Source organism: Haliotis cracherodii, unplaced genomic scaffold (genome assembly GCF_022045235.1).
Source record: "Haliotis cracherodii isolate W230 unplaced genomic scaffold, xgHalCrac1.p SCAF_1, whole genome shotgun sequence".
Lineage (NCBI taxonomy): Eukaryota > Metazoa > Mollusca > Gastropoda > Lepetellida > Haliotidae > Haliotis > Haliotis cracherodii.
In genome coordinates, this window is record NW_027266264.1 from 29,793,236 (window position 1) to 29,814,711 (window position 21,476).

At 39.0% G+C, this 21,476-nt stretch overlaps 1 protein-coding gene across 2 annotated transcripts in view; it reads right to left on the bottom strand.

The window, feature by feature from the left end:
* The window catches only part of LOC139475577 (neuroendocrine convertase 1-like), a 56,195-nt gene extending 42,018 nt beyond the window's left edge, over window positions 1–14,177 (bottom strand). Inside the window, exon 1 of one of the 2 annotated variants that reach the window (XM_071258771.1) lies at window positions 13,799–14,177. In XM_071258771.1, coding sequence (XP_071114872.1) covers window positions 13,799–13,963 — 165 coding nt within the window. In that variant the 5' untranslated portion in view covers window positions 13,964–14,177. The remainder of the gene's footprint in view (window positions 1–13,798) is intronic. The other variant, XM_071258779.1, reaches the window with a different exon arrangement.
* Between the last annotated feature and the right edge of the window lie 7,299 nt (window positions 14,178–21,476).

Genomic DNA, 21,476 nt, shown 5'->3' on the forward strand with positions numbered 1-21,476 from the left:
GTTCTACCAAGAATGGCACTCCACTTTAGAGGATAGTTCGCGTTATGAATATTACAAAACTTTCAAGACTTTACTTCAACCAGAAATATATTTATCAGTACTCACTACGGAAAACTTAAGAAAACAGTTAATTAAATATCGACTTGGTTTGCTAGACCTATTTGTAAATGAAGGAAGAAAACTGTCCATTGAAAAAGTGAAAAGAATTTGTCCATTGTGTAAGCTAGAGATAGAAAATGAAATTCATTTTGTGTTTGTCTGTCCATTTTACAATGATCTCCGAAAGAAATATATAAAAGATTATTTAATAGCAATGTCACCGATAAACGCCTTTGTAGTTATGCTGACGACAAAGAACGAATCAAATATATTAAATCTTTCTCTTTATATTAAGCATGCATTAGCCAAAAGAAATGAATTAATCAAACAACGTGTATATCCCAATGTGTAACAAATGTAATTGTATCTACATGCGTAACTCTTTCTTGTATATGGGCCGGTGGCCTTTTGTACAATAAACTTCTTTGACTTGACTTGACCACAATCACACTGTAACACACGTGGTGGACAATCCGACCACAATCACACAGTAACACACGTGGTGGACAATCAGCTCACACTGTAACACACTTGGTGAAAAATCAGGTGACGCTTTAAAAAACGCGATAGACAATTAGGAACATGAAAAAAAGAGAAGAAATGAACCGAGACACATATTCAACTTTACGTCCATATGTTGTACAAAGGTCAAATGTGTCCAAGAAGCCGCGGCGGTGACAGCAGTCTGCTTGGGTTCGCGCCGTGCCAATGTAGATAATGAAATGACAAACTGATAGACATACACTGTCTCGATTAAGCATGGGCCTAGAGACATTATGGAGACTTTATTACGGAACTTCCTTTATTTGAAGAGCTTCTTTTCATCTTACGATGAACAATATTCATGGCTTAGTAAATGACACACTTACGTTACAGCCTCCTCTTTACAACCTAAGCATGTCTCATTGCTTTCCTGTGCAAAATGATGTCATACTTACCAATTTATATAATTATACCAAAACAGATTCACAATAAAAGAACATTTCACCAACTTTGTTTGCAAGCTAACCTTCAAATCAATTCATTTTTACACAATATTTCAAACCGAATTCATATATACTAAGTATTTCCAAAACAAAGAATCGCCATCAACATCGTCGTCGTCGTCGACATCATCATCATCATCATCATCATCATCATCATCATCATCATCATCATCATCGCCATCATCATCGCCATCATCATCGTCGTCGTCATCATCATCGCCATCATCAACATCATCATCATCATCATCATCGCCATCATCATCATCATCGCCATCATCATCGTCGTCGTCGTCATCATCATCGCCATCATCAACATCATCATCATCATCATCATCGCCATCATCATCATCATCGCCATCATCATCGTCGTCGTCGTCATCATCATCGCCATCATCATCATCATCGACATCATCATCGTCGTCATCGTCATAATCATCGCCATCATCATCGTCGTCGTCGTCATCATCACCATCATCATCATCACCATCATCTTATATACGCTGCGTAAAACTTTGTCAATCGTTTGACACAGGATTTTCTCCACATGATGTCTCCATACTCATGATTCACCATGCTAGAACATTACTGTTCTCTCGTGAAGGTGACCTCGCTCCTCGCTGTAGTCGATGTTTTCGTCGACATATCAGCTTCCTATATGTTGTTTCAGGTGGCCTACAAACCTCTGAGAAAATAGCGTACATGTCTATACGGGCACCACATACAGCCTAAACGTTGTAATAATTATCAGGTGAGAAACGGAAAATTGTCAACTGACATATTCACGTACAATATATAATTAAAGTTAACAGCCAAACAACCTGCTTTTACAGTGACTTAAATCAAACATTCTTTGGCTGCCAGTTGTCCCAAGCCTAGCTTCTCTTTAAAGTTTATCAGATACTTATCCCGTCATGAAGATGAGGTATCCAAGGAAACACACCAATAGTCATGTTTACGTTTATGTTCAATAAAAAAGAACGGTTTTAAAACCAGTGTCACTGAGAGAAATCATAGTTTATGGTGTGTCCATTGCATTATCAAGCGTCTTCCCAGCCATTCACGGACTCCTTCTGTAAAAAGTGCGGAGATGGGGGTGCGGAGATGAATATGAATATATATTTGACAGAGGGTGGTGTGTGTGTGTGTGTGTGTGGGGGGGGGGGGGGGGGGGGTGAATATATATTTGACAGGGGTGGCTGAATATATATTTTACAGGGATGGACACCTGAGTGCATATTTTACAGTGGGGAAGGTGAATGCATATTTGTTTTTTTTGTTTTTTTGAATATGCATTTACAAGGGTGGGCATCTGCATATATTTGTTACAAGGGGGGGGGGGGGGTGTTAACTGTTCATGTGATTGCGAATTTCTATAAGTTAACTGTACATGTGATTGCAAGTTTCTATAAGTTAACTGTACATATGATTGTGAGTATCTATATGTTAACTGTACATGTGATTGTGAGTATCTATATGTTAACTGTACATGTGATTGTGAGTATCTATAAGTTAACTGTACATTTGATTGTGAGTATCTATAAGTTAACTGTACATGTGATTGTGAGTATCTATAAGTTAACTGTACATTTGATTGTGAGTATCTATAAGTTAACTGTACATGTGATTGTGAATATCTATAAGTTAACTGCACATGTGATTGTGAGTATTTATCTATCGATCTATATATATCGACATCTACGTCCCCATACTACGAGTACGTCTCCATGTACGTCCCCAGTCTACGCCCCCCATCTACATCCCCATCTGCGTACCCCATCTACATCCCCATCTGCGTACCCCATCTACATCCCCATCTGCGTTCCCCATCTACATCCCCATCTATGTACCCCATCTACATCCCCATCTGCGTTCCCCATCTACATCCCCATCTATGTACCCCATCTACATCCCCATCTGCGTTCCCCATCTACATCCCCATCTATGTACCCCATCTACATCCCCATCTGCGTTCCCCATCTACATCCCCATCTGCGTTCCCCATCTACATCCCCATCTGCGTTCCCCATCTACATCCCCATCTATGTACCCCATCTACATCCCCATCTGCGTACCCCATCTACATCCCCATCTATGTACCCCATCTACATCCCCATCTGCGTTCCCCATCTACATCCCCATCTGCGTTCCCCATCTACATCCCCATCTATGTACCCCATCTTCATCCCCATCTGCGTTCCCCATCTACATCCCCATCTATGTACCCCATCTACATCCCCATCTGCGTTCCCCATCTACATCCCCATCTATGTACCCCATCTACATCCCCATCTACGTTCCCAATCTACATCCCCATCTATGTACCCCATCTACATCCCCATCTGCGTTCCCCATCTACATCCCCATCTACGTTCCCAATCTACATCCCCATCTGCGTTCCCCATCAACGCACGTCTCCATCCCCTCCCTTATCAGTAATGCAGCGAGGAGAGTGGAGACACAGTCACGACACTGCGTCATCACAACGGCGACTAGGATTTACATCTGACCCGTACAGCACCACACAGATATATAACTGTTCTAAGGTTTCCTATAATGGGATCATGTCTCACCCTTAGGTAATAAGAAATTGCTCTGAATCAGATTCGCTCACAAAATATCGAGTCTTGCGATTATAGTTCACTGAAGTCGCATCTACGTGTTTTTATCTGGGTTGTTTGAAACACTAGTCTGTCTGGAAGCGTTGAGAACACATTTCATGGAGAAGCTGCATCGGGTGTGTTATATTCGATTAAAGATCTTTAGAATTGAATTTATGTTGGTAATATAACAATCCGGTATTTGACAGTTGGCGACTGGTTGTATTTTTATACTGATACAGACTTTTTAAACCGTATACAATATAGTGCGCAACGGTCAAACGTGCATATCCCAGTTAGTTCTTATTCCAAAGGTTAAATGGTCACTTCATAAACTATATGTTTCTTAGCAAACAAGTTGGCTGAAATAGTGTATTTAGAAATTACTTTTATAACATTTCATTCCATGAGAGCTGAACTCTTTTGTTATGAAGATACATCATTAAATATATTTTGATATTCTGTTCAGTATGACAAAGAACTTGATGACATCAACATTAATCATGCGCAACGAGAGTGGCATCCACTGGTGTCTACATATGCCCTTTTGAAGGCATGGGTTAAATACTGGATTGGTATAGTACCATTGTCAGTGCAATTCTAAAATCAAATATCACAATACAATATGTGTGTTTACCATGCTATTCATAGAACACCAGACACGTGAAGATCCCGTGTAAAATAGGTCTTCAGCAACCCATGCTTGCCGTAAATGGCGACTATGTTTGTCGTAAGAGGCGACTAACGGGATCGGTTGGTCAGGCTCCCTGACTTGGTTGATGCATGTCATCGTATCCCAATTGCGTGGATCCATGCTCATGATGTCAATCACTGGATTGTCTTGTCCACACACGATTATTTACAGACCGCCGTCATATAGCTGGAATATTGCTGAGTGTGTCGTTAAACAACAAACAAACAAAAACTGATATTGAACGGATGCATTGGGATCTATTTCCTAACTCTGGGTGATCTCATATGAATCCTATCACATTTAAGAGTACACCTACAGTTATCAGACCCAGTGAGCGCCCTGATGACATGGTCGTCTTCATGTTAGTCTGACTGGAATCATATTCGTCCAGATTCTTTTTGTATGTTGGCATGTTGGTCGCCGTTTAGTTTGCACAAAACGTTTTGATATAAAAATCGATTTAATTAGAACGAATACAATAATAACATAACAGTTTGTGTTGTTGACCTCCTTCCCCCGACCCCCCGACCCCCCGACCCCCGATCCCCGATCCCCCACCTGTCATAGTGGGCGAGCCACTCATGGCGATTACATCATTCCTATTAAGTTATGTTATAGGAATCCATAAAATGACAGAGGACTGAGACGTCGCGGTGTACCGCCTACTCTGCACACCAGGAATATGTCACATGATGACATCTAAACTGTTTTGATGATTTTTTTCTGAGATAATAAGCTGAGTTATGTAACTAGATGCCAAGCGTTGTATTGTCCACACACCGCTGTAATGACTCCCAAGTAATGCGCACACGGTTAACTTCACAGACAAACACAAAAATGCCTTTTGTCTTTTTATGTTGTCGAAACATAAAATGACAAGGCCGTTCAATATCTGGCAGAACTTCTGCAGTGTCCGTGGTAGTAAACGCCCCTCCTGTCACCATTAGCCCATGTCTGGCGCAAAGAAATATTCACTCGCGTTTTAGTTTTAGACCAGGGAAGTTGCTGGTGCGGCATAAAACACTACTCATTCGTACCTCTCTGTATGGTTTAAATGATCCTCTCATATAATTTTCACAGCTATTTGCCTTTTACGCCCAATGGAATCTCTTTCGGCTGATAACCGAGACTGGTTATTCTCTGGAGTTGACGTTTTGTATCTTGTACTTTGAAAAGATTCCTTCAGTTACCTTAAAGTGAGTGAGTGAGTGGGGTTTTACGCCGTTTTTAGCAATATTCCAGCCATATCAAGGCGGGGGACACCAGAAATGGGCTTAACACATTGTACCCATACCTAAAGATTACTATGAGATTGAATATTTACGTTCTGAACTTCCATTGCAGTCATTGGACTAAATGCGTATTAGTAAACAACGGTTATAACGAACTCAAAGTGGCCACTAATTTTAGTTCATTATAACCGTCGTTCGTTATAATCATATATACAGAATATATACAGGAAATGGCCGCGACCAAGATAATAAGTTCGTAATATCAGTCAGTTATAAACGTTCGTTATAAACGTATTTTACTGCACATATCAAAAAATTATTACTTCCACTGAAGTTTAAACTTGTCATATATTTTGAACAACCATGTTTAGCTGATCTGTCACACCGAGTTGACAAGGACACACAAGGACACACAAGGACACACAAGCACACACAAGGACACACAAGCACACACACCCTCTCTGTGGACAACAAAACGTGTGACGGTTATCTCTTTAGCTATACCAACGCATTATGTCTAAACGCATATCAACATGTGCGAGTCGACAACGTCATCACGGTGGAAATGCTGCCATGCTGCTCCTGCTCCCGGATACACACAGTGTGGTAGCAGTGGGGGTTGTGGCCGTCCTAGTCCACACACTGGTGATTGCGGCCGATCCTGATCAGCAATGTCAGAGAGGAGCGGTCTTATATATGTAACCATCTGCTAAAATCGCTTTATTCTCACCAACATAAACACCAAACAGGATTGGGTGAATACACGAGCGTCATGCTGGGAATTTGTCAGCAGCTCATTTTCCAACCATTCATTCGAATGTATCTTAAAGAACATCTTATAGATCAGAGCTGTTTTTTAGTTTAGATGATTTTCTCTAGGTGATAAGTATGCTGTTTTACGACACAGTTTGCAATACTCCATCAAAATCACGGCCGCCTTAAAACATCGAATCTGTCCCAGAAATAAACAGAGGCTGACAGTAGAGAAACGTTGCACAGCCAGTATGATGACCAATAAATCATATAGTCTGACCATTCCACGCTCTTTCGTCCGCTATTGCGACGAGAATTTCATTCTTTGGTCATTATTTCATCAATAGAAAATATATAAAATGGTTGCCGTGTTTGCAATGTGATATACATAAAGACGTGGAACGCGAGTACTGATCCTATTTCACTCATTACCTAATACACCGCATGCTGGCTGGATCTAGCAGCGTCAGAAAACAGCTCAAGGAATATGCTTATAAGAATATCAGTAAAGGTATTTTTTTAAATCAGGAAATATTCTGCTCGCCCCTCCATACACATGCTCAATCCGATAGGCCGTCTAGATTTATGAGTGAGTGAGTTGGGTTTAACGCCGCTTTTAACAGTATTCAGGTCATAACACGGCGTTATGGGAGGAAAGCCCGAAGTGATGCAGGTTTCAGACGTTTACCACTTCGGTGAAACCCACGAGCACGGATATGGTGCTGACAAACCTAGAAATATAATTGGGGAGAACCGGTATGCGAACCCATAATCATAGGTTTCTGGCGTGCCCAAGGGACGCAACTCTGCACAGCGAATCGCAGCGCCTTAGACGACTGGGCCACCCGTGCCCACTAGATTTATGGACGTAATATGATGACGTTAATGTCTGGTATGTTTTCGATAATATCAGATAACCAGACACAGCCATTGAACTTCTCGAACATTCAAATGTCCACCAAAGTCAGTTATAATTCAATCTTTCAGATTAATCTTTTTTCATCTCCCAATTTCAATATATTTTACACGTTAGTATCTAACATATGGAATGCTCTAGCATATCATGTTAGTGTATACCATATGATCGTTTCTTGCATATCATTTCAGTGTATAACATATGGCCGTTGCGTGCATATAAATTCATTATATAACATTGACGTGTCTTGCATATCATGTCAGTGTATAACATATGGACGTTTCTGGCATTTCATGTCAGTGTATAAAAAATGGACGCTTCTAACATTTCATGACAGTATCTAACATATGGACGTTTCAAACATATCATGTCAGTGTAAAACATATGGACGTTTCTAACATATCATGTCAGTGTATAACATATGGACGTTTCTAACATATCATGTCAGTGTATAACATATGGACGTTTCTAACATATCATGTCAGTGTATAACATATGGACGTTTCTAGCATATCATGTCAGTGTATAACTTATGGACGTTTCTAACATATCATGTCAGTGTATAACATATGGACGTTTCTAGCATATCATGTCAGTGTATAACATATGGACGTTTCTAGCATATCATGTCAGTGTATAACATATGGACGTTTCTAACATATCATGTCAGTGTATAACTTATGGACGTTTCTAGCATATCATGTCAGTGTATAACATATGGACGTTTCTAACATATCATGTAAGTGTTTAACTTATGGACGTTTCTAGCATATCATGTTAGTGTATAACTTATGGACGTTTCTAGCATATAATGTTAGTGTATAACTTATGGACGTTTCTAGCATATCATGTCAGTGTTTAACTTATGGACGTTTCTAACATATCATGTCAGTGTATAACATATGGACGTTTCTACCATATCATGTCATTGTATAACATCTGGACGTTTCTAACATATCATGTCAGTGTATAACAAATGGACGTTTCTAGCATATCATGTCATTGTATAAAAAATGGACGTTTCTAACATGTCATGTCAGTGTATAACATATGGACGTTTCTACCATATCATGTCAGTGTATAACATATGGACGTTTCTAGCATATCATGTCAGTGTATAACATATGGGCGTTTCTAACATGTCATTTCAGTGTATAACATATGGACGTTTCTAACATATCATGTCAGTGTATAACATATGGACGTTTCTAACATGTCATTTCAGTGTATAACATATGGACGTTTCTAGCATATCATGTCATTGTATAACATATGGACGTTTCTAGCATATCATGTTAGTGTATAACTTATGGACGTTTCTAGCATATCATGTCATTGTATAACATATGGACGTTTCTAACATATCATGTCAGTGTATAACATATGAACGTTTCTAAAATGTCATGTCAGTGTATAACATACCCACGTTTCTAAAACATCATTTCCGTGTATAAAATATATGCATGTTAGTGTCTCACATCCATAAGAGTCTGACATTTCTACATACACAAGCACTCCCACCTGTTGTCGTGTGTCCTCTACAGTTCGTGTGTTGTTGTTGTTGTTTTCTAAACGGTCATGACAGTATGACACTGCCTCAGCAGTTTAATTACCAACCATTTGAGCTCGGCATGTCACCTCACAAGTCTTTGATAGGCATTTACAAGTTGGAAGAACATGAATACATGACAATGTTTGTGGATACTAACTTTTTTTATTTTTTGTCACGACGTTTCAGAGGTACTTCTTGTGTCTAATACTACATATATTCTGCAACTGTGAAAACAAATACATTTGAGAGATTTCACGCCCAATAGCCACCAGAATAAAATGACATCTGCTCCTTCGGAACATCTCATCATAGATCCTGACCACCACATTCCCTGGCCACAAACCAAGATTCTCAGTACCAACATCGGGGATTGCAAAAAAGGCAACTTCAAGAAAGCATCAAAATCCAAAGAAAGAAGCCAGCCATAAACAGAGACCAAGTATCTAGCTACCCTGTGTGTATGCAAACTCTACTGTGCTATAATCACATCATCAACTACAATGGAAATGTTGATTTCCGTATTGGTTGTGTCACAACAGCCAGATCCTTGTCATCCTTACACCTTCAGTGTACCTAATTGAAACCTCTCCTGTTAATCTTATTAGCTTTGTCATTATAATGTTGTCTTAGTACATTAATTCTATCTCATTGGCTTTGTCATTATGTTGTTATCTTTCTACATTCATGCCACACACACACACACACACACACACACACACACATATATGCACTTACTCACTCACTCAGCATTCATCTGATGGGGGAGCAAGAGGTAGCTCTGAAACGTGAGTGAGTGAGTTAATATTTAACGTCACATCGGCAATATTTCAGTCAGATTGTGACGAGACCAATATATAATTCAAGAGTAAATGCATTCAGAGTTTATACAAATCTGTGGGCAATGGACAGTAAAACAACTAGAGTATCACAGATTTGTATATAAAACTAGCATGCAAGTTTAAAGTATGATTATTAATTACAATACATAATAAAAATGAGCTCTAGATCACCAGCAACCGAAGTTGAGCCAGCATACTACTGGGGACTTACGGTACTTCTACTTCAGCTCTGAAACGTCGTGACAAAGAATATTAGAAGTTACTATCCGTAAAAAGTGTCATGTATTCATGTTTCACACAAGACATGTACCTTCTGAAGACACGTCAGTGATGCCCGTTTCATCCTTGCAGAATCATGTTGCATATTTATTGCCTAATTTAAAGCTGCATGCAATCGGGAATCTACAATATCAAATGATAATGTCAGCTTTGAAGATTGTGTTTTGTGTCAGAAATCAGAGCAGCACGACCATCATTCCACTCACGGCCTGACATAAGCTTTTAAATCTGTCCCAATCTTTTGTAAGATCTGTCCGTCATTATCGTACACTGCTACAGTGCGAGGGAGGCGAGACCTCCATGTTGCGGTAGCACATCCGGGTCTCGGTGACAGCCAGGCTAGACGTGTGTCATACATTAGGACATGATTAAATATTCTTTCATATAACTTTCATTCAATATGCCTTTCGAACTATCACCAAAATGTTTTTTCCGCTTGTGGTAATGTATTTTCATTAAGGACAATAGTATTTGTATACCTCGTGGCAAGGATGATTTGAATGTTTTAACATAAATTCCATTAAGCGTGTACATCGATACGTATCGATTTTGACCTGACATATTGTAAAGTGGGATGTAGTTTTACTATTTCTGATTTCATCCCGGTCATTTTTTGTGACAGTTGGTTTAGACAGGCAAAGGGACTTAAAAATTCCTAACCTGTCGGCGGCTGTACATTAATGCTTCATGCCATCTGTTCACAGCGTTCTCACGTCCTGGCACGAAGGATAATAATAATAACGTTTTTTTTATTCAAACATAATGTGAAATACTTTTCCATACGTTGATACTGTCTCACATGTCTAATCAAATTAAATCGAATATGAAATTGCAGCTTTATAGACGCAGTTCATGGTTTCACATGAAAGTCAGCGCCATGTTATGAATAAAATAAGCACCATACACACATGTGCATTTTTGCGGAGTGCGCACGTCACTGCACCGTTAGCCCAGTACACCATTAACACTTCATGGAGAAATAGCTCGTCCTGATGACATACATATATCATTACTGAGAGTATCTGTTGGGAGATCTACACCCAGGCGATAGATCCTGTTCAGAGGAGGAAGTATACCGAACGTGGGAGGGTGTATACCATATAGGGGCATACATAATACATATGGCGTATGTTGGTAATTGAAACATGGAGTGTATACTATGATAATGGCGTATGTCGACGTCATCATGAGAGAAGTACATATGCAGATTTGTTTTTATGGATTTAGCCGTAATGAATAAAGTTTGTTAGATATATATGTGTGTATGCAAATATATACGAAACATATGGCATCACTATCAACCAAAAATATATAATCTGATACTAAATATGTGTATCATATTCCTAGATAGAGTTATGGTTCCTTTTTGGTGCGTTGTACATTAATTAACGTACACACAGTATATGTTAGGGTTTACAACAATAAACGTGGACAACTCTTAACAGCAACGGATGCTGCTGAAGTTGCTGCTGTTTCTTAGTGACCATATATGTGTCATTTATCTTCATTGTTAATCAGCATCACTACTCTTCCTCATCTGAATACTTGATTTGTGTTGACAGTCATGACATTGAACAAGACATGCATTTATGTATGTGTGCTATATATTCCAATCCTCCTATACAGGATGTCATATACCTTTTATATCATTCAAAACTTTCCGATTTTATGAAAGGTAGCTTTGATCTTTTATATAACGATATAACTGACAGCTGTTGGAGTTTTGTTAATCGTGTTGTATACGTGCAACCACAATACGGAGAATATCATATAATGCCTCCATTGGCACCAGCCCACAGGCACTGTGTGCGTATTCTGTATACTGACATGTGTCGTTGACAGGACTGAATGATATGTTCGCGTGTCATTACTGAATGACATGTCAGTGTGTCATGACCGAATGATGTGTCCATTTTTTTTATTACTGAGTACGTCAATGTGTCATTAGTGAATGACATGCCACTGTGTCATTATTGAATGACATGTCAATGTGTCATTACTGAATTATATGTCAATGTGTCATTAGTGAATGACATGCCACTGTGTCATAACTAAATGACATGTCACTGTGTCATGACTGAATGGCATGTCAATCTGTCATTACTGAATGACATGTCAATGTGTCATTACTGAATGACATGCCAATGTATCATTACTGAACGATGTGTCAATGTGTCATTACTGAAAGACATGTCACTGTGTCATTACTGAATGCCATGTCAATGTGTCATTACTCAATGACATGTCAATGTGTCTTTACTCAATGACATGTCAATGTGTCATTACTGAATGACATGTCAATGTGTTATTACTGAATGACATGCCAATGTGTTATTACTGAATGACATGTCAATGTGTCATTACTCAATGACATGTCAATATGTCCATAATCAATGACATATCACTGTGTCGTAAGTGGATGTCATGTCAATATGCCATAAGTGAATGACATGCCAATGTGCCAGTACTGAATGTCATGTCAATGTATCATTACTGAACGATGTGTCCATGTGTCATTACTGAATGATACGTCCATGTGTCAGTACTCAATGATATGCCTATGTGCCATGACTGTATCACTGGATTGTCTAGCCCAGACTCGATTATTTACAGATCGCATCATATAACTGGAATAGTGCTAAGTGCGGCGTTAAAAAAATCAAACAAACAAAGAAACAATCAAAGAATACAATCCAGAGACTGTGTAGAATAGTATGTCCTTGAGGGAGTATTGGGTGACTGATATCACAAAAATACCGTGTTCAGCAATTTCTTCTCCAACAAAAAATGTCCTTCTATAGACCAAATCAGCATGGAAGTGTTTGAATAGCTGGAGTGCCATGTCGTATGTAGGTGGTAAACAGGAACATCGCTTTATCAAGTTCTGACCCGTTTTTTAAAAATATGAGGGTTCTCGTGTAGTTTTCCATGTGGGAGGAAAGAAGAATCCTGTATACAGAAGTAATCTGACTGTTATTGCTGAAAACAACGACAACATGCTAGTTCAATAGAATCAATTTTCTTGACTCTGTATTCTTTCGATTTATCTGCTTTTTATTCTTTTCCCTGCATGATATGTATGTTCAGCTAAATTACGTCTTGAGATTGAATGAAACATATAATCATTCCATTGACAAAAATAATTATGCAGTATACAGATGTCATTACAAAAGTGACCATATGTTGGATAATATTTGCTGTTATTTCCACAGAAAATGTATTTTATCAACAAACCTGTCTATATTGTATACAAGCTATGATATTTGCTGATATGACGGTAAGGTTACCCGATTAATCTTAAAGAAACAGATCAGTATATCCGTCCACATGTTCGGTTATTTGACCCAAACCTAGTCATATGCTTGTCCCATGTGGTCCAATTTTCATCTGTGATTGTTTATTGTGTGAAGGGTTGGACTGGAAAGGCTACACTAACATGTCGTATTTCTTGCCACCGGTAATAGGTCTCCGAATCGTTTCCGATATACAGGGAAAATGTCAGTTATAATTGAGGGCAAATTGCAGCAAATGGCTGACAATGAACCGAACTGATTCAGTGTCGCTCGTATATAGCATAAATGCACCATGGAGTTTAATAAAATAGTCATTGATAAGACCAGTAATATCAGCAACTGAAACATTGCTACCATGATGTTCATTTTCCGACCAATATATTTTGAAAACTATCCATATTCATGTGTATCTCCGCCGGAGCTGTTGAAAAGATTAACACGATAATGGTAACAGCTGTGGGGTGACATAGGTTTGTTGTGAAATACGGTAATATCCCTACATCATCAACAGAGTTTATAAGTGATAACTATTTCATGGAAAACAAAAATTTTACTCACTTCTCTCACAATTTCGTAACCATGTTGTTCGGCGACCCTCCTTGCCTGGTCGTAGCCTCCATTTATATGTGCTGCCCACTCGTTAACAAAGTGAGAATCACTATCTACATTATGTACAAAATATATACATAATAGTAGCGGGAGTAACACAACTCCTTTGGTCATAATACTCTCCACGGGCCAGCCACTCGAAAGACTCTTCCAAAACACTTTTCGGAAAGTAACTGGTCGACGTAGTGTTATCGGAGTTGAAGGCGCTGACTACTCCTAGGCACATTTGATACATTACATAGATAAAGCCCGTGTGAAATGCATTTACAGTAAGCAGCTGTTGAGATTCACCTATCTATATAGCACTGTTGGGCTGTCCTTGCAGCGAGTGGCTCGACGTCACCAATAAAACAACACGCGTTCAAAAGAGAGGCGCGTGTGTGACGTATAGCTTCTAAATACTCGGCCTGGGTTAGCGGATGCGGAATGGAGGGAGGGCTAAAGATATCCAACTTTCTGCGTGTGTAATTGTCACAGATTGTTTTAGATACCTTAGCAGAGATTTGTCGTCTCTGGGGCTGAAGGGGGTCTTTAAGAGTATTACTCAGCCAATCCATGGCGGAACACGCCATTGACAGTCAAATGAGGCAATATTAATTTGATAGCGCAATCGTGAGTAGAAATCGAAGTTTGACGGAAGCAGGGGAAAACGCCAGTGGAAGATTGGTTAGTTAATTGGCTTTATATTATATTCCACAGCCCGATGCTCCAGTAAGCCATACACGTGATTAGATTGAAGGTGAGAACATGACAGAGAAGGGGTTTTGTTTCGCCATGTTGGACGAGTGTAGTGATCGTTCGTTGTTAGGGCCCCATTGGTCAGCCGTAGGGACTGTCGTCAAGCAGGTGTGGTCAGCCACTGTCAGCCAGGTGTGGTCAGTTTCCTTAGGGGCATTGCAAGTGTTTCGCGATGACCTGTTGGATACATGTATATAATGCATATCTGTAAGGCCACAACTAAGTAGGAGTATCTCGCAACATCACTGACTGAATGTACAAATGAAAGATGTTGTGATACAACTAAAATAATAAATAAGTAAAGAAAGAAACAAATGAATGAATGATAATAAATAAATAAATAAATAAATAAATAAATAAATAAATAAATAAATAAATAAATAAATTCTCAGATAACTAATATGGCGGGCATTTGGAGTGCTATATATTGACTGATCCAGTGTAAATAGGTTGGGACGTTGACAAATGACGCCGCCCGCGTGGAGGCAGTCATCGAAAGTTCAGCCTGCAACGTGGATCCAATTAAATATAATTGTCTGTGTAAATGCATAATAAAAATAAAACTCTAAACATGGCTTAGATAAACTTTGTCTATTTATATAGGTAACAACTTTGATAAAACAAACGGAGCTGTTACATTCTCAAGTTTACACTAGTGTATGTAAACACACTGATTGTCTATAATAAAGATATCTCAAGTCATAAACTTGTATCAAGTTTACACACGACGTAACGGCAGATTGCGTGTCAATGGAAGAGGTAGTGCTAGTAACAACAGCAGCAGCAGTAGCAGTAGTAGTAGTAGTAGTAGTAGTAGTAGTAGTAGTAGTAGTAGTAGAAGTAGTAGTAGTGGTAGTATAAGAAGTAGTTAATTCTGAATATATAAGATTCCATATGTGTATACAGAAATAAGATATTCTGTATACTGCATAAAATACGTGTCAAATTCTAGATATGTCCACATAGGTAACAAAAATAAGCTATTCTGAATATATGCGATTCTATATATATGCATATATAAGATATGTGTTTTCAGAAATAGTATTTTGCATGTATCTGCAAGAACTGTTGTATGTGGATAAAGACACCAGGCACACGCGTTCAATCGATATATACCATACTGGCCATGGATATACGCGTTAAGTTGATACACACCATATGAATACCAATTATACGTGTTAAGTTGATATATACCATATTGATACCAATTATACGTGTTAAGCTGATATATACCATATTGATACCAATTATACGTGTTAAGTTGATATATACCATATTGATACCAATTATACGTGTTAAGTTGATACACACCATATTGATACCAATTATACGTGTTAAGTTGATATAAACCAGATTGATACCAATTATACGTGTTAAGTTGATACATACCAGATTGATACCAATTATACGTGTTAAGTTGGTATATACCAGACTGATACCAATTATACGTGTTAAATTGGTATATGCCATATTGATACCAATTATACGTGTTAGGTGGATACACACATATTGATATCAATTATACGTGTCAAGTTGGTATATACCACATTGATACCAATTATACGTGTTAAGTTGATACACACCATATTGATACCAATTATACGTGTTAAGTTGGTATATACCACATTGATACCAATTGTACGTGTTAAGTTGATACACACTATATTGATACCAATTATACGTGTTAAGTTGATACATACCATATTGATACCAATTATACTTGAACCAGTCGTACGTGTGAAGTAGGTATGCACCATATTGAACCAGTCATACGTGTGAAGTAGGTATACACCATATTGAACCAGTCATACGTGTGAAGTAGGTATACGCCATATTGAACCAGTCATACGTGTGAAGTTGGTAATACCACATTGAATAAGTCATACGTGTGAAGTAGGTTTACACCATATTGAACCAGTCATACGTGTGAAGTAGGTATATGCCATATTGAACCAGTTGTACGTGTGAAGTTGGCATATACCATATTGAACCAGTCATACGTGTGAAGTAGATATACACCATATTGAACCAGTTGTACGTGTGAAGTTGGCATATACCATATTGAACCAGTCATATGCGTGAAGTAGCTATATGCCATATTGAACCAGTCATACGCGTGAAGTAGCTATATGCCATATTGAACCAGTCATACGCGTGAAGTAGCTATATGCCATATTCCTACCAGACACACGAACGTATGTTCATGTATACCACCATTTTAAAACCGGAGACAAGTATTCAGTTAATATATACAAAATTGAAAGATAATAGTTTTTTATATATTATCTTCAAATATTATATTCAAACCCTGAATCTGATAGAATCAGCAACGGTCCACGAAAACCGACAGGTGGCACAGTGCAAATATGGCTTATCTCAATCAGATCTAGTAACAATAATGGTATGAAATGAAATACTATAGGGTTAGAATATAATAATCAGCATCGCCTCTATGGTATGTGATGGACAGGTCAAAGTACGGCCGTGTTGTACATAATTACACGTGTCGTATTGACATTGTAGCCCCAAGCAATGCGATGATGTCAGAGCTCCTGCAGCAATGGCTGCACAATGTAAAAATGAAAGTGTCAACGGATCTGTTCCGGAGTAACTAACTAAATATAATTATTATCGATATAGGAAATATGGTTATTGAGTAGAATATGTAATACAACTTGGTTACACAATACAAATAAATATTTGACACCTACCCTGTCCAAACTCACATCGGTAACGGGGCGACTGATTGCATGGTTTCGAAAATACTGACCACTTCACATCGTCCTACTCGTTAGACTGTTAAAAGCGGCGTTAAACACAACTCACTCACATCTCACTACTCGTTAGACGTTCTCCCGCAGTGAACTCGCCGCGCCGAAACTGAAGGTGTCTTTGGTTTTATCAAATGAAATTGAATCGAATTTCATACCAAAGCTTTTTTCAAACATATCAGAACATCTTCTTCAGAAAGCTTTAGCATAGACCATGATGTAATGGAATCTGAAAGTTGCCTTGTTTCCAAATTAAGCGTTTTCAAGCTGTGGTGAATAGTTCGAGTGGCCGCTTTAGCCAAACGCATATATTCTTTATATGAGAAGATTCGTTCTAAAGGCACCTAACGATAAGCGGTCATATTGGATTTTTGATACATGACACATTATTACACAGAATATGGACATGTCAAGGACCGCGGCTAGTACGAAAAGAAAGGAAGTATAAGCAAGGCGGAAAACTACCAGTCAATTACTGTTCTGTCATGTCTTGGAAGTTATTTACGGCAGTTTTAAATCTACGCCTCACTTATTTTGTGGAAAGTGTTACTATTTTAAGTGATGCCCAGGCAGGCTTCGAAAGGAATACGCAACGACAGATCATATTTTTGTCTTGCAGGGTTTAATTGACATTCTTTTGTAAAAAACCCAAATAAGTGTATTGCGTATTTATTGACTTCAAGAAGACGTTTGACAAAGTATGGCGGATGGGTTTATGGCATATGGTCATATGGTACATCTGGAAGAATTATGAAGGTAATATGTAATATATATGACAATATTAAGTCATGTCTTTCATCTGGGGATAGAAAATATCATACTTCTTCTGTTGTGAAAAAGGAGTTCGACAAGGAGAAAATTTATCCCCTCTGTTTTTCTCTATAGTCATAAATGACGCTGAGTAATATCTCGGTAGTTTGTCCTGTCAAGGGTTTAAATTTCAGGTTAGTTTAGGATTTTTAAAAATAGTTATAACATATGTATTGTTAGGTATGACATTTCAGAAAAATATTAAAAATAATCAGGCAGGGTTCAAGGTCTAATATTGTTTGTTTAAGGCATTTCATCACATGATTCTTCCAATAATGCTATATAGTGTGGGGAAATGTCAATATTACTCCTTTAGAAATGGTTCATAAAAAGTTTATGACTTAGTACTATTGTGAAGAGAAAGTACACTTTCTTATATGCTCTGTGAGGAAACAGGACGCTTTCCTTTAATCATATTGGTGTAAAATATTAACTTCCGAAAACCAAAATAAGCTATCCGTTATTGTATATCAATCTTTATTCCGAAAATATAAACAACCGGTATAAACAACCCTGGATTGCTTTTGTTAAAAACATTCTTGATGAATGTGGCTTACCATATATTTACACTAACCAAGTTGTACCTGATTAATGTTTTGGTTGTTCTCTGTCGTAGAACGGACATTAAAAGACCGCTTTTTACAAAGTTGTCACTATGATTTATCCTCATCTCTAAAAGGAAAGGTATATACTTGTATTAAACTGTTTTTTACTATGAAAAATATATAATATGTTTAAAAAGGTGTTAAACTCAACTCACTCACTCACTCGCCTTACTGACCGTTGGTGTGCCTTCATAAGTGCATATCTTATCTTCTGATAACACTTTCAGTTAATTCGTTGGCGCGGGTGGCCCAGCCGTCTAAGGTGCCGCGATTCGCTGTGCAGAGTTGCGTCCCTTGGGCACGCCAGAAACCTATGGTTCGCCCCGATTATGTTTCTAGGTTTGTCAGCACCATATCCGTGCTCGTGGGTTTCACCGAAGTGGTACACGTCTGAGACCTGCATCACCTCGGGCTTTCCTCCCACATTAAGCTGGCACGCCGTGATATACATGTAACTGGAATAATGTTAAAAACAGCGTTAAACCGAACTCACTCACTCACTCCTACCACTGTCCTGTTAAAATAGTGCTCACTAGCCAACGGTCATATCATGATACCTTGTATTATGATACTGCCTCATATAAATATACCAATCAACATTTCCTTAGGAACAGTTACATTTAGTTAAAGATGGGGCCCTTGGCAAATGTTGAGTGATATACAAGACGTACATACAATTACTGAATCGTACCGTGTGCCACTGTGAGTGGTTTTGTTGAGATAAAGGACGGAGAGTGACATTACACATTCTTGGCTGTCGAACTCTGATACTGCTGCGGTACATTTCCCATGGTAACTGTTCGGACATGGGTACAAAGAAATGTCGAAGCAATTTTGATTGTTTGTTCTTTGTGGGTGTTTTTTATTTAACGCAGTATTCCAGCTGTCTGACGGCGATATGTAAATAATCGAGGCTGGACCAGACCATCCAGCGACTGACATCAAGAGGATCGATCATCGCAATTGGGATACGATGACATGCATCAAACCAAGTCAGTGGGTCTGACCACCCGGTCCTGTTAGTCGCCTCTTACAAGTATGGCTTGCTGAAGATCAATTCTAACCCGATCTAAAGGGGTCGTAATAAAAGAAATTCCAAAAGTGGAAATTCACTTCCCTTCAGACGTTAATAAACGTTGTCCACAAGAGCAGACATCAGAGGAGATGGAACAATCTTCAGCGCAAAGAAAGCGGCACCAGTCAGCATATGGAGGATGGTGCTGCGGTCCGTCGCAGACGCCACCGTTAGAAACCGAGATGTCGCTGCGGATACACTAGTGTGACGTCACAGTTGGTGGTACTCATTGTTTTAGGATCCTTTTACTTAACCTTTGAGGTAGAAATCGAGCATGCTCTTTCTACGAAGGTTTCAAAGAGCGTCACACGACTCTTGCCCAAACGTTTGATCAGGGTTACAGCATTCAAGGCCTCGGAAAAGCTTTAAAAAAAACCATTTGACACGTAGAAGACATTTCCAAATTTGACGCATCATTGACAAATTCCATCTAATTTCGTTTTCCCGACTTGTACTTGTACCATGTGCTCCAGTGGGTGTTTTTCAGAACAATTGACTTGCCTTTGTATGTGTTTGTGACGGGTGCATACGGTGGGTCAGGATACTCTCACCGTTTCGCGAACACCTGGGATCATCACCATTTGATACTGACACGATTTCATAAGCACATTCTCGTGATATAGTCGGAATTGTTGAAACTGATTTAAGTCGAGATTTCTTATGAGTATGGAAATGGTTTTGTCGCTTTTATTTATATTTGAGCTAAATACACATCTCTGTCGTAGAAAGTCCAAACTATATCTATGGAGCATACATGGGTTGCTACTACTGGTGTGATCATTTTCACGGGTACAGTGATCGCTTCTATTGTCTCAAATTTTGCCACCACCAACTGAGGGCCTTGACGTACACTTTCTCATATTGTACGAGCGCTTCAGACAATGTCTTAAATCCTTCACTGCCACGAAATCCTTTGTACAGAGTGGCGTCCCTTGGGCATGCGATCTTACGGCCATTGCATATTATCCAGTTTCCCCCTGGTTACCACCTACACTTTCCCAGGACAAGAAGAACACCCGTACCCGATGTACACAAAGGTCTTGACAACGATCACCGGCTGTGTCATTCCCCCACAAAAAGATGGTACTTGTTGTTTCCCTGTTTGGCGCTCGGCATTAAGGGGCTAAAACAAGGACTGGTCGGCTCGGAGCCAGTATACTGTGTCTGAGTGGGGTATTCATGTTAAACTGCTGTGTCGTAACTCAGTGGGCTAGCACTATAAATCGGCATCAGTCCGGACTAGTACAAGCAACCACACACACACACACACACACACACACACACACACACACACACACACGCGCGCATGCACGTCGATATATAAGTGCAATAATCTTGGATGCGACGTTAAACCCCATTTCATACCCACATCACCACCTCTTTAATCAGCACGTTCGCATTTGACAGAATCCAAGATATCATAAAATTGACTGTATGAAAGTTATTTATTTGACAGACAGAGCTTTTTCCACACCTAGACCATAATTTTCGCTCACAATATTCAAATGTAAATTTCATCTGGATCCATATCTGCAGTCCCCAGGGACTCTGTAGAACGTCCAGTTCGGATGTTAGATAATATGAACGGCACCACTCGGTAGTCGGTAGATCCACGGTGGTGACAGAAT